This window comes from Paramormyrops kingsleyae, chromosome 8 (genome assembly GCF_048594095.1).
Source record: "Paramormyrops kingsleyae isolate MSU_618 chromosome 8, PKINGS_0.4, whole genome shotgun sequence".
Taxonomy (NCBI): domain Eukaryota; kingdom Metazoa; phylum Chordata; class Actinopteri; order Osteoglossiformes; family Mormyridae; genus Paramormyrops; species Paramormyrops kingsleyae.
In genome coordinates this window covers 4,429,621-4,442,876 of record NC_132804.1, presented here as the reverse complement: position 1 = coordinate 4,442,876, position 13,256 = coordinate 4,429,621, and the positions used below count along the sequence as shown (strand labels likewise).

General features: G+C 40.4%; 1 protein-coding gene across 1 annotated transcript in view; it reads right to left on the bottom strand.

The window, feature by feature from the left end:
- pik3cd (phosphatidylinositol-4,5-bisphosphate 3-kinase, catalytic subunit delta) overlaps positions 1-13,256 on the bottom strand; it is a 34,112-nt gene that overhangs the window by 2,186 nt on the left and 18,670 nt on the right. The window contains exons 14-22 of the mRNA XM_023830220.2: positions 10,671-10,814; positions 10,198-10,297; positions 9,064-9,242; positions 7,350-7,459; positions 5,766-5,844; positions 5,489-5,656; positions 5,062-5,185; positions 4,676-4,821; positions 248-380 (exon numbers count right to left, since the gene is read on the bottom strand). Of these exons, the coding sequence (XP_023685988.1) occupies positions 248-380; positions 4,676-4,821; positions 5,062-5,185; positions 5,489-5,656; positions 5,766-5,844; positions 7,350-7,459; positions 9,064-9,242; positions 10,198-10,297; positions 10,671-10,814 (1,183 nt within the window). The remainder of the gene's footprint in view (positions 1-247; positions 381-4,675; positions 4,822-5,061; positions 5,186-5,488; positions 5,657-5,765; positions 5,845-7,349; positions 7,460-9,063; positions 9,243-10,197; positions 10,298-10,670; positions 10,815-13,256) is intronic.

Genomic DNA, 13,256 nt, shown 5'->3' with positions numbered 1-13,256 from the left:
GGAGTTTATAATGCATTATAGATGAAAGCTTAGTTCAAAGCTTTTAAAGAATTATAATCAACACTACGATGCTTTATGCTTTTTTATAAATATTTATAGTCATGTTTATAATGCTTTATGAATGCATCACAATGTTTTATGAATGTGCATACGCAAAGTCTGCGTTTTTTTTAGCTGGTTATTTTTTTTACCTTTATATTAAAGTTGCAGAACAGTTTTGAATATATGAGTTATTCCTGAGACTTACCTTAAGGTACTGGATATCCTTGGAGGAGCTCAGCTCAGGGAGTCCCGCAGCCCGCATTAGGGAGAATAAATTCACAAACAGGGTCCCATTTCGACAAAGGATCTTGTAGGCCAGTTCGCAGTACTCCCGGAATCTGAGAACACACCATAAGCAACTCAAGACATTTTGCAAGATAACTGGAATAACCACATTTGCAGACTTTAGAAAAGACCCCAAGAGACAGAATGGGGATATGCAAGGTCCAGCATTCTAGGGGTCACCCTATGACTGCACATTTTGAATCCAAGCCCTGTTCTGTGGGTGGACTTTGCATGTTGTCTACTTGTTTCTTATGTTCCCCTCCAAATCCCCTCCAAAGAGCTTGATGGGCTAAATGGCCTCTTCTCTTTTGTAAATATCTTATGTTCTTGTGGGTTCTTAGGCTCTAGATCAATGTTTCCCAATCCTGGTCCTCAGGGACCCTCAGACGGCCCACATTTTTGCTCCCTCCCAGCTCCCTGTCAGACGGCCCACATTTTTGCTCCCTCCCAGCTCCCTGTCAGACGGCCCACATTTTTGCTCCGTCCCAGCTCCCTGTCAGACGGCCCACATTTTTGCTCCCTCCCAGCTATCGCAAATCCGTGGATTGTCTGTGTGTCCCTGCGGACTGGGTTGGGAAACACTATTCTAGGTACTAGGTCTTTCTACCATAGTCCAAAGGCCTGAAGTGATGTGAACTGGCATCTCTAAATTGCCCACAAGCATGACTGTGACTGTATTCCGTGATGAACTGGTATCTCATCCACATGCTGTGCCATATGCTGTTTGAGAAAGGTGTCAGGCCCCTGTGTTGGATGAGTTGCTGGAATACAAATGGATTAACAACAGAATCCATTGTGAACGTTTGTTAATATTCGTGACACATCTGACATTCAGTAGTGCTGCGAGTATGGGTGCTAAGGCTGCTTCAGACCCCCCACTTGTCTGTTCCATCAAATAAAAACATAGCAATGTGTTATTTATCTTGCAATGGCCCAGAGGCCACTTTATGATCAAACAGACTGCTGTTGTTAGTTGTTGATAGCTACAGACGATATAAAAGATATTCAGGAAGTCTATTCTGACTTTAAGCACCCTGACCTCAAAACGTCTTCCCACGCATATGCTAATGTTCAGTATCATTGTTTCTCCTTATAGTTGTTTGACGAGTGTCTATCGCCAGCTACTGAGGTGGAGCATGAAAACAAGTGGTAACATTTAATACAGTCAGTCATAATTAGCGGTTTGGGAACAGTTGGGTTTCCCAGTTGATAAGACTAAGACTGTCAGTTGGTTCTGTCTTAGCTCAGATATAGACACTCAATGTACAGAAAGAGCCTCTACATGTTTGTCGCCATGTAGTATTTAAGGAGCTTTGGCCAGGAAATTCAGACCAGATTAAAAAAATAGTCGTGGCTGTAGCGGTGTTTCTCACTTCAGTTTCGCTACCATACTCGGTAGCAGAGAACATGGGATTTAGTTAATGAGGATTATTATTGTGTTATATTTCTTATTTAAAAATTTATTTTACATACTTTTTTTTACAATGTGCAAATAATCATCTTAGGTTTTGCTATTCAGGCACATCAGTAGTCGCATTGCCTTTGGTTTACAACTGTTACAGTTCCAGTTTTAATAATAATGAATTTCAAAATAAATGCCGTTTTCCCTGCTGCACCGAAATTGCACCAAACTTTGACCCCAAAACTGAGGTTTGTACCATAAATTTTGTGTACCGTTACACCCCATATGAATACTTCATACAGTATAAACAGCAGCTTTCCTGAAGGGTGGAGAGAGCTGGGGACAGAGTGAGGTGGCCTCCTGTCCTCGCAGCAAAGCTACTGTAGGATCCACTGGAGGACATTAATGGTAAGGGAAGCTGTCAGACTGAAGAGGGCAGCCTTCAGGGCCTGAGACCACTGAAAAATACTGACAGGCCAGAATAGTTGTAGGGAAGGTGGCTGCACAGGCAAAAGCTTGTATATGGAAGAAGTTTATTGAGGCCTTGGAAATCTGATCAATACTTCAAGAGGTTGCCCATACAAAGGTTGCCATATTTGGTGAGACAAAACGAGGACATGTCTGGGAGTCAGAATATTAATGAGCTTTCACGTTGATGAGGCAATCAGGTAGTACTTCTCTTAAGAATATTAATGAGCTTTCACGTTGACGAGCCAATCAGGTAGTGCTTCTCTTAAGAATATTAATAAGCTTTCACGTTGACGAGCCAATCAGGTAGTGCTTCTCTTAAGAATATTAATGAATTTGCACTAACCACCTTGTAAAATGAGAAAATCACGTCTGGGAAAACCCCGGACATATGGTAACCTTACAGTTAACGCTCCTTTTACAATCTACACACAACTGACACAATATATGTGTTTACAAGTATTTTTCAACAAAACACGAAGCTAAAGTCTGTTGAACTTCAAACAAACAACATGATTCACTATTCACACAAAAACAAAAAATAAACTGTCAATGGCTCCGGGGAGATGACGTCACTCTTGAGCAGCGTGACGTGTAGGGCTGTGCGTATCGTTTAACGGAAACATGTGCACGACACGTGCAAATGCTCTGTGATGATACTGAGTGGCTGCCGTGCCGTATATTGAAAGTTGGCACCTTCTCCTTGCTACTCAACTTGCGGGTTACAGCACTGAACCCGGACAAACCGGCGACTTTTGAAAAACTACCCAGATGCCTGAACAGTTGTAGACAAAATCCGTCAAGAGACAATGAAAGAAATCACACCTAGTCTATGACTGGGAACTAGACAGGAGACTCCATCTGGTGGTTAAACCCAGGATTCAGCAGATGAATTGCAAATTGTGGCCTGGTTGTGGAACAGTGGTCTGTGGGAATATAGTATAAACTTGGAAGAGATATAAGGGGCACCGGGTCACCACTGTGTGGCCCATTTTACTCATCTATCTCTGTCCCTATCCTTGCCTTTGGTCATAACTGTGAGAAATGATCAAACAAATTCGGCTGCAAGTACCATTGGCTGAAATTAGGTTTTTCCACAGGGTTGGCAGGCATTTTCTCTGAAAGGGTGAGCAGAGAGTCTTCAAAACTGAACCACCGCTGCTTCAGGCCAAGTGTATTCAGCTATTCTGGACACCGCCCCTCCATGCAGGAGAGATGGTATCTCCCAGCTGGCCTGGGAGCAGTCTAGGGCCTATGGAGCTGGACAGTAAGGTCTTGGTCTGATTGCCCCCCCCCCATGCAGGAGAGATGGTATCTCCCAGCTGGCCATGAGAGCAGTCTAAGGCCTATGGAGCTGGACAGTAAGGTCTTGGTCTGATCGCCCCCCCCCCCACCCCATGCAGGAGAGATGGTATCTCCCAGCTGGCCATGAGAGCAGTCTAAGGCCTGTGAAGCTGGACAGTGAGGTCTTGGTCTGACTGCCCCCCATGCAGGAGATTTGGTATCTCCCAGTTGGCCTGGGAGCAGTCTAGGACCTATGGAGCTGGACAGTAAGGTCTTGGTCTGACCGTCCCCCGTCCCCCCATGCAGGAGAGATGGTATCTCCCAGCTGGCCTGGGAGCAGTCTAGGGCCTATGGAACTGGACAGTGAGGTCTTGGTCTGATTTGCACGGCATGCTGCCACTGCATCTTCACCAGCAGAAGTAGAAAGAACATAATGATGAAAAAATGACCGTATTGCCAGCAATCTAAGCCACTGATTCTCCTAAATAAGAAGCATATCAGCGTAAATCCCCAAACACATAAGGTACTGACTGGATGACTGTTACCAAGTTAGACCATAATAACTAAACACATAATTACGTCTTTCTGCTCAGCCCTGTGGGGCACACCAATCATTCCAACTATCTTCAGACAGGATAACAGCAAAAGATTATTACCATAACTGGCACAAATTGCTATTACGACTAACAATGTCCACAATATAAATAAGCTTAATTGAATTCTTAGAGACTGAAATTACCAGCAATTTTATAACCTCAGGCATGACATTGTGCTTAAGTCTTATTGTACTATGCACAATATGGTGCTGTTTTTGTTGTACCAGCGAAATGAATATGACATCTGTTCATCCATCCATCCATCCAACAATTTTCCAGTGACTTATCTGGTACAGAATCGTGAGGAACCTGGAACCTGAATCTCTCATAGTACACAAAGCAGGGGAAAGTCCAAACTGAGATGTCGGTCTAATTTCCTAATGGAGAATACTTATTAAATCACTGACAAAACAGACTCATTATATAAAAACAGATTCTGAAAGAAATATTTAGGTAAAAACAATATAGAACCAATAGCGTGTTGGTGACTTCGTTTCCACTGTAACTGCACTGTCAGCACACATTCAGTAATAGTACAAGAACTACAACTAAGGTACTGGTTGCGGAAATGTAAATTATTCCAAAAGTTAAAAATTACCTTTCAAACTTCTCGCTGTTATTGGTTCTTCCTTGCTGAATTACATGAACAAAGTCATAGGTCAAAATGAATGGCACTCGTTCTCTATTGATGCCAAACTTGCTCTTAAAGTTTCCAAGGAAGTGTCCAAAATCAATGTGAAACAGCTGCAAAAGACAATGTTTAATTTAAAGATAAGTCAATAAGACGAAAGGTAATTAGCATTATTATAATAAGCATTGTTAAATACACAATTTTACTGCAAGGAATGAAAATTATTTAGCCCCCAATTATGATGTTACCCTTTGACCTTTTATGTTACTCAATGCAACATGAATCTAATGTACAATGTTATGGTAAAGAGACAGTAGTGTTACAAAAAAAATAAAGATCTCAGTCAATCCCACCTGGCCCGTCTCCCTGATCATTATATTGTCACTATGTCTGTCACCAATTCCCAAAACATAAGTGGCTACACAGTAGCCAGCACAGGACAGAGTGAATTCCTCAATGGCTTGATCCAGTTTATCTCTGTAAACAAAAGGGATAAGAAACAAAGTAGATCAGATATTTTAAGCTGCAGTGTTGCCCTGAGCTCAGTCCTGGATCCATCTGTCTGTTTAAAGGTGAAAGTTGAGCATGTTCCAAATTGGATCATTTTATATTCACTACTGAGGTGAAACTCTTACTATGACACTCTTATACTTTTTTTTGTTAATGAGCTATGCAACAGTGAATTATGATACATATGCAGCGTTTAAATATAATATTAATGCTTCTGAAGCATAACAGAAGGTCCACACAGTGCTTGTCTCAAGTCAAACAAAGGCTCACCCTGGATTTTTGGACTTCAGCCAGTTGAGCAGAGCGTCCTTGTTGAACGCTGCTGTTGCAGCGTTATTGCTGTTGTTACGCTGAATGTTGGCGATGGTGTCTGAGTTCTTCACCACCTCGATCAGGCCCGTCTTGTTTCCAGTCGAGAGACACCCATAAGGGATCATCCTGCAATCCAAATCATGAAAAGGAATGAAGAGACCAGAATTAGGAATTAAGTAACTTCCCAAGAAGCAATGCTGTAATATCTGAATAGATAACTGCAGTATCCACTAACCTCAGGTCCAGTCCCTCTTTTTTCCAAAGAATCTCCATCAACTCTATCATTTGGAGAGTCAACATGTCTTGTCGAAGGTCTGAGGTAAGAGAGGGTGTTGAAAATTGATTTTTGAATAGATATCAGCAGGGGGAAGGATAGAAAGTTTGCCCTGGGTCCCCACCCCAAAGCTGAAGGCATGAGCCAAGCCCCCTAACCCTAACCCTAACCCTAACCCGACCCCAACCTGGATAAAAAAATCAGGGTTTCAACTCCATCCATGGCTACTCCTGGCTAACAGCATTCCACAAGACATAATTCTGTCGAAAAACATAGATAGACACTAGACTGTCTGTGGATCTGCCCAATTCACCTCTTTCATGAATAAGCCTTTTTGATTCCTAGCCTGCTGTTTTTGTTCATTCTCCCTCACATTCACCAAGTTTCAATTGTCTGAAATTGTACAAATCCTTCTTTTAAGCAAATGAAGTGGGTTTAACAGGTGAAATCAATTATGGATAATGGCTTTTACATCATAACATCTGGATACATCTAATTAAACAAATACGTGTAGCGTATACAAATACATGCGCATATATGAATAATTAAGTCATAGATTTATCCATTTTCTGTAACTGATTGCCCTGTTCAGGGTCATCTGGAGCTTATGGGTGCAAGGCAGGGACAGACCAGGATGCTGTGCCAAATAGCAATAGTTAACATAGATGTTCAAGTGCTTTAGGATTAGTATGTGTTGAATATGTATGTACTCTGGGCCAAAAGAATATGCTTTGAAAAGTACCAGGAGAATTCAAGACTGTGGACAACAAGGTTCATTCTAGGAGGACAATTAGAAGAAGGTTGTCTCTAGCTGGTTTTGTGTCTAGTAGATGCATGAAAAAAACAAACTACTGCTGTCACATCAACAATGGAATGTTTGATGCTGAGTGATTTTTAGTATAGTCGTATGGAGTGACGGATCATGGCTTGAGTAGAGTGCATCTCAGCCACAGTAAAGCATGGAAGAACAGGTGTCATGGTGTGGGAGCGTTTTCAGCTGCTGGTGCTGATTCATGGTGAAAAATCAATCAATGCTGCTGAGTACAGGAGAATATTGCAGAAAGGCTCACTTCCCACAATAGAGACGTTGTTTTCAAAGGAGGAACAATCAATATCAGGTATTTTTCAATGCAATGTTCCTACCCAAAGTGCAAAGACCACCAAGAAGAGGCTTAAGGACAAGTCCATTAGGTTCACCAGGTCAGACTCCATATCTAAACCCTATAGAGAATATTTGGTCTCACATTAAATACAAACTAGCTGTGAAATGCCTTTTCACTAATGATCAACTGTTGGAAGCCGTCAATACTGAGAGAAATTATACAGGCTCGACACAGGGTATCAATGTTTATGGAAATCTAATGCAAAGCCTTTCCTATATTAAGTTGTTGTATCTACTCTATCTATGTATTTTCCAAAAAATTGATTTGTTGTTAGAACCATGATACCATGAACTAAATTTCTTTCAATTTACGCTGGCTTGATCTCAAACTGTATATGCATTTTATGCTTCATATGAAAAAATAAATAAATATAGTTTCTTACCATCTCCATTCTTGAATATAATGCCAAGTGGTTCCCCTTGCACCTTCTCGTTCTTGTAGACCAGCCACAGCGGCTTCATCTTAGAATCCATGTACTTGCATATGTCTGGACTATGGAACACAGTGAAGGTTTATGATGTTATAATAATGTTCAAAAATAAAACTTACAGAAAATGTCTGCGAATACCAGTCACAGTGTTTGACGCGAATCAATATACAAGAATTAAACGTCATCCGAGCTGCTTAGTAGATACAGGTTGTGGCAGCAATCACATTGTAAGATGGTCACGCTAATTTGCTGACATCGTCAAAAATTTGTCCCATCCTACTTTTGGTCACAAGGTATGTGACAACATTCATGTTTGGACCTCTCTCACAGTGTGATGTAAGACCAAAGATATTGCCACAATTCTTTACATTGGTAATCTTTTGTCTGGGACAGCCAAAAATCACACGATGTATACCAGTCTAACTACTACAGCAATACATAAGAAATAAAGAAAATATAGACCAGTAAGACACCTATTTCAATTCCTAATCAGTGCTGTACATTACTAAGTTTACTAAATTGAACAAAATCAGGTACATCACCTAAGTAATTTACGTTTACCATGTAATAAAAACGCTATGCATCAAACTTGTCATTGTGATGCAGCAATCAAATCAAACTAAACCCATAATGAATTCACACTTAATGAACGCCATTGGTGCACTGCAGCACGCTGTACACCAACAGAAGTGCTACCATAAAAGGGTAAGTTAGCACCACTAAATTAAATTAAAGTTAAATTAAAATCAGCTAAGGGATGACAAGAGCCAGGTACAGAAATCCAGAGGCACGTGGTCACTTTATGTCTGAGATCTGTGTTAACAGCAGTACTGCTGCACACAAGGCTCACAGCTAAGAAGGCTTTTCATCAGTTTTGGTCCAAACACATAATAAACAAGTTAGCTGGTACTGGAATAATTTTTGTACTTGTAATCATCATCAGTATCAGTCTAAACAACAGATAAAAGTCTACAAACAGCTGAGGTAGATAACACTATAAGATTACAGATTTTCTGTTACCGGTGTGTTATGTGGAGATACAACGATACTAAGAGAATAATTGGGAGTTCAACACCAGGGGGCACTGTGGTAATAGGAAAGGCAAAGGATGCTCAATTGTGTAATACAGTGCCTGCAACAAGCAGCTAGGAACTTATTCTCCACGGTGGACAATTCAGTATTTACTATACTGTACTATACCCTCTAATAGCAACAAGCCATAATCGAGGCGTAAAAGACAAAGGCGTCGCGATGCAGTGGGACGGCTTTGTGCTCTTCTCAAACTGCAGGGGCTCAGGATTGCTCCAGGCCACACAGCTGATGTGGAGAATTTATCCAAAGCTCCCTGCACTTTTAAAATGCAACCAGCTGAGCAGAATCAGGCTTGAATGTTACTGCTGCCGTGTGGATATGCAATTAAGCATAAAATAAAGGGAACACTCATTTTTGAAACTTTGCAAACATAGTATAAACAGACAAAGCCGGACCACCAGATTTTGCAAAACCACTTGGTGAAATGCCCTTTTATAATCTGACCAAAATTAATATCTTATTAGTGACAGTGGACAATTATTTAATGCAGATGCTATATAAATATTAGCACATTTTAATCCTATCACAATTAAAACGTCTATGGCTAATGTAACAAATCGTAATGAACTCCCACCATATTTCAGAGAGGATGAGGCTTGGATTGAGGGGTGACAGCAGATCAGACAGAGCTTCCAGATAAGCTTCTTGCTTGATGCACACCTTCATGTCTCCTGTGGTCTGCGTCCGGGTGCCTTTCTGAGAAGCTGACTTTACAAAGTCATTCAAGGATTTCATCTTGTTTAAAGCTTCATTCTATTGGGCAAAAACGAAAAGTCAAGTGGATCAGCAAGACATTTTAGACAAACAGGGACTGCACTATATTTTTACTAATAAATACTAATACAAAATCCTGAAATCAATCCTATGGTAAATTACAGCTAATGTTTTCAATAAGTAATAGCTGGAAGGATTCTGTGCAGCGATCCATTATCTAAGAACTCCGGTCCTGGTTGTGTTTAATAAACACGGATGCATTGTGAGTGTTAACTCATACAGGCTATAAAACACTTTCTGAAGTGTGCAATTTTTTTTACAAGTCTATGAACCTGCAAAAAGCTATTTGCAAACAGTGTCAGAAAAGTCTTCCCTTTTCAGGCATCAAAACAAACTTGGGCAATAATTTTAATAGATGGAAACCTTCTGCTTGCACAAGCAAAGCAAAATTATCAGGGTCAGTGGCACAACAACATCTGCCATCTAATTTTGGGAAAAGGTTTGAGCGATGTAGATATAAATACATCACAAAAAAGACTGTGGATGTTGTGATGGAAGGTTTGACTATGACAATAGTAGAGGGAGAGTCTTTTAATAAATTAACCACAGCATTAGCCCTACAGACTCAGACCCAATCTAGAAAGACAGCATTGAAAATGATGTGGAACGATGTGGAACGATGTGTAGAATGACTGGAGAACAAGATCTAAGCATGTTAAATAAAATAATTACATACTGAATTGTACAATGAAGTGTGGGTGTGCAGTTTTAAACAAAAATAACAACAACAATGATAATAGTAATAATAAAATAATAAATTGTTAATAAGTTAACTGATAATTGTTATTTATCAGTTTTTCCAAATTGGTTATTTCCCCAGCCCTAGTAAATCACGACCAAATTCATAAGGATTTTTTCTTTGTCTCAGATTTTGACTGCATAAATGAAAGAATTAAAAGAAACATTTTGGTAATGCTGTACGTCCAGGTCTCACCTGTTTCATTAAAGCCTTCATGTGGTAGATGCTCCCCCGGCAGTAGGCCTCCAGAATGAGCCCAAAGCACAGGCCTACTGAAGGCACATGCATTTCTGACCTGCGGAGACCACAGGCCGGCTAAGTCAACTACCACCGTTTCCATTCCCAATAATCACGGGAAACTACAATGGCATCTGTAACATCAATGTTTCTCGATTCAACATACTATTTTGTCTAACAAATTCAAAGTCTGGGTTTAAATATAAGACATACGCTAATTGTCCAAAACAATCAGTGACCCAGGCTAATAGACAGACACACTTAAAATATTAAATTGCACTCCACTTTGACAATAAAACAGTATTCCATTGATAGACATCGATGGATTGGATATATTTTTGTCAGTACGCAAAGAGGATGAAAATGCATGTGAGAACAGAAAGAACAAATCAGTCTTCATTATTTAAATACGCTTTACGTTATAAATGTACCTTAAATGCCAAAACAAGAAATGTCCAATCTTCCTGTTGGAAAGGGATCTTTGTAGGAGGAATTTTGACAATTCGCAGTCAAGGTAAGGCTCATACTTCAGGACTTGAACCAGCTGGAGCAAATACTGGAAAAGCTCATTATCACTGAAAAAGAACAGAAGAATATAGATTAACATGGTACAAATGTCTGTTTTTAGGCACTTGTATTTCCAATGTCACACAATAAAAATTATATTACTATTATTATTATAATATTATATTATGTTAAATTATGTTACAAATTGGAATTGTGTGCTGTCTATTATTGTTTGTATTGTATTGTTTTTTGATTCTGTTACTGCACTTTGCAGTGTCTTATGTTGGGGTAAATCCTGCCAACTGCCTTGTGCAACTGCACAAATCATACAGAAGTTTACATCTCTGCACTATTTATTTTCTTTGCACTGTTTATTTACTGCCTGTTTGCACTCTGCATGCCCTGTTACTGTGATGTTACGTGTATTATATGTTACTGTGTATTGCACTTGGGGCAGCATGTGGCTCATTGGGCTAAGCCTATGTGCCTGTAATCGCAAGGTTGCCAGTCCAAACCCAGACTCAGCATGTCTGTGGGTCCTTGAGCAAGGCCCTTAACCCCCAGCTCCCTGGGTGCCCCAACAGGTGGCTGCCCTTCACGGACAACTTACTCTACAAAGAGCAAGTTGAGGGAGGCGTAAAAAAGAATTTCCCCATGGGGACAATAAAAGATTGATTATTATTATGGAGAAACATTGTTTCATCACTCTTTGTACATGCATGAAGCTGCTGATGACAATAAAGTAACCTGAACCTTGATATTAGATATAGTTATAAGTAAAACTATATTTACAAAGGGATTGTCACATTTCTATCATAGTTTAGACTCAATAGTCTCCCTCTCCTAGTACCCTATATGCTATTTTGCTTTTGTGCTGACTCACTTTATTGTTAAATGAATAACTGAACAAATTCTTGTCATATACATTAAGTTGCCACTGTATTAGGGACACCTGTACACATGTTCCTTCATGTGAATACATAATCAGCCAATCAAATGTCAGCTGAACAATGCATAACATTATGCTGGTGTGGGTCAAGGGCTTCAGCTAATGGTCAGATCAAACATCAGAATGGGGAAGAAATGTGATCCAAGTGACTTTGAGCCATGGCATGGTGGTTGGTGCCAGAGAGGATAGTCTGAGTATTTCAGACACTGGCAATCTCCTAGGATTTGCATGTAGAGCAGTTTTAGAATCCACAAAGAATGTTGTGGAAAAGAAACAAATCCAGTGAGGAGTAGTTCTGTGGGTGGATATCAGCCTTGTGTATGAGAGGTCAAAGGAAATGGCAAAGCTGGTTTTGAGCTGACAGGAAGGCAGTGACTCAGCTACTATTTACAACAGTGGTGAGCTGAAAAGCATCTCTGAAAATATTGAACCATGAGGAGGATGGACTTTAACAGCAGAAGGCCTGCGTTCATAGTGGGGTACCGCAGGGTTCAATTTTAGGACCACTTTTGTTCCTAATTTACATAAATGATATAGACACCAATATATACAGTAAACTGGTGAAATTTGCAGATGACACCAAGGTGGGTGGTGTAGCAGATACTGAACTAGCGGCTCAGCAGCTACAGCGGGATCTTAATTTAATTAGTGACTGGGCTGACACCTGGCAGATGAAATTTAACATAGACAAATGTAAGGTACTCCATGTAGGGAGCAGAAATATAAAGTACAGGTATTTTATGGGACCTACTGAAATAAAGGTAGCTGATTATGAGAAAGACCTTGGTGTGTATGTTGATGCTTCCATGTCTCATTCTCGCCAGTGTGGGGAAGCAATAAAAAAGGCCAATAGGATGTTGGGGTACATCTCCAGGTGTGTGGAGTTTAAGTCAAGGGAGGTAATGCTAAGATTATACAATTCCTTGGTGAGACCTCACCTAGAATATTGTGTACAGGTTTGGTCACCATATCTTAAAAAGGACATAGCGGCCTTAGAAAAGGTGCAGCGTAGGGCCACAAGAATGATTCCTGGTCTTAGAGGAATGTCATACGAGGAAAGGTTATTTGAGCTAAATCTGTTCAGCCTCAAGCAAAGGAGACTGAGGGGGGACATGATCCAGGTCTATAAGATTCTAACAGGTTTGGATGCTGTTCAACCGAATAGTTACTTCAGCATTAGTTCAAATACAAGAACTCGTGGCCATAGGTGGAAATTAGCGGGAGAACATTTCAAACTGGATTTAAGGAAGCACTTCTTTACACAGCGTGTAGTCAGAGTATGGAATAGTCTTCCTGATAACGTAGTGCAAGCTGAATCCTTGGGTTCCTTTAAATCAGAGCTAGATAAGATTTTAACAACTCTGAGCTATTAGTTAAGTTCTCCCCAAGCGAGCTCGATGGGCCGAATGGCCTCCTCTCGTTTGTATAGTTCTTATGTTCTTATGTTCTATGTTCTTAAGATCACATTGGGTTCTGTTCCTGTTGACTAAAATGAGGAATTTGAGGCCACTGCGGGCTCACTGAAACTGGACTTTTGAAGACTGAAAAAAGGGTGCTGCTC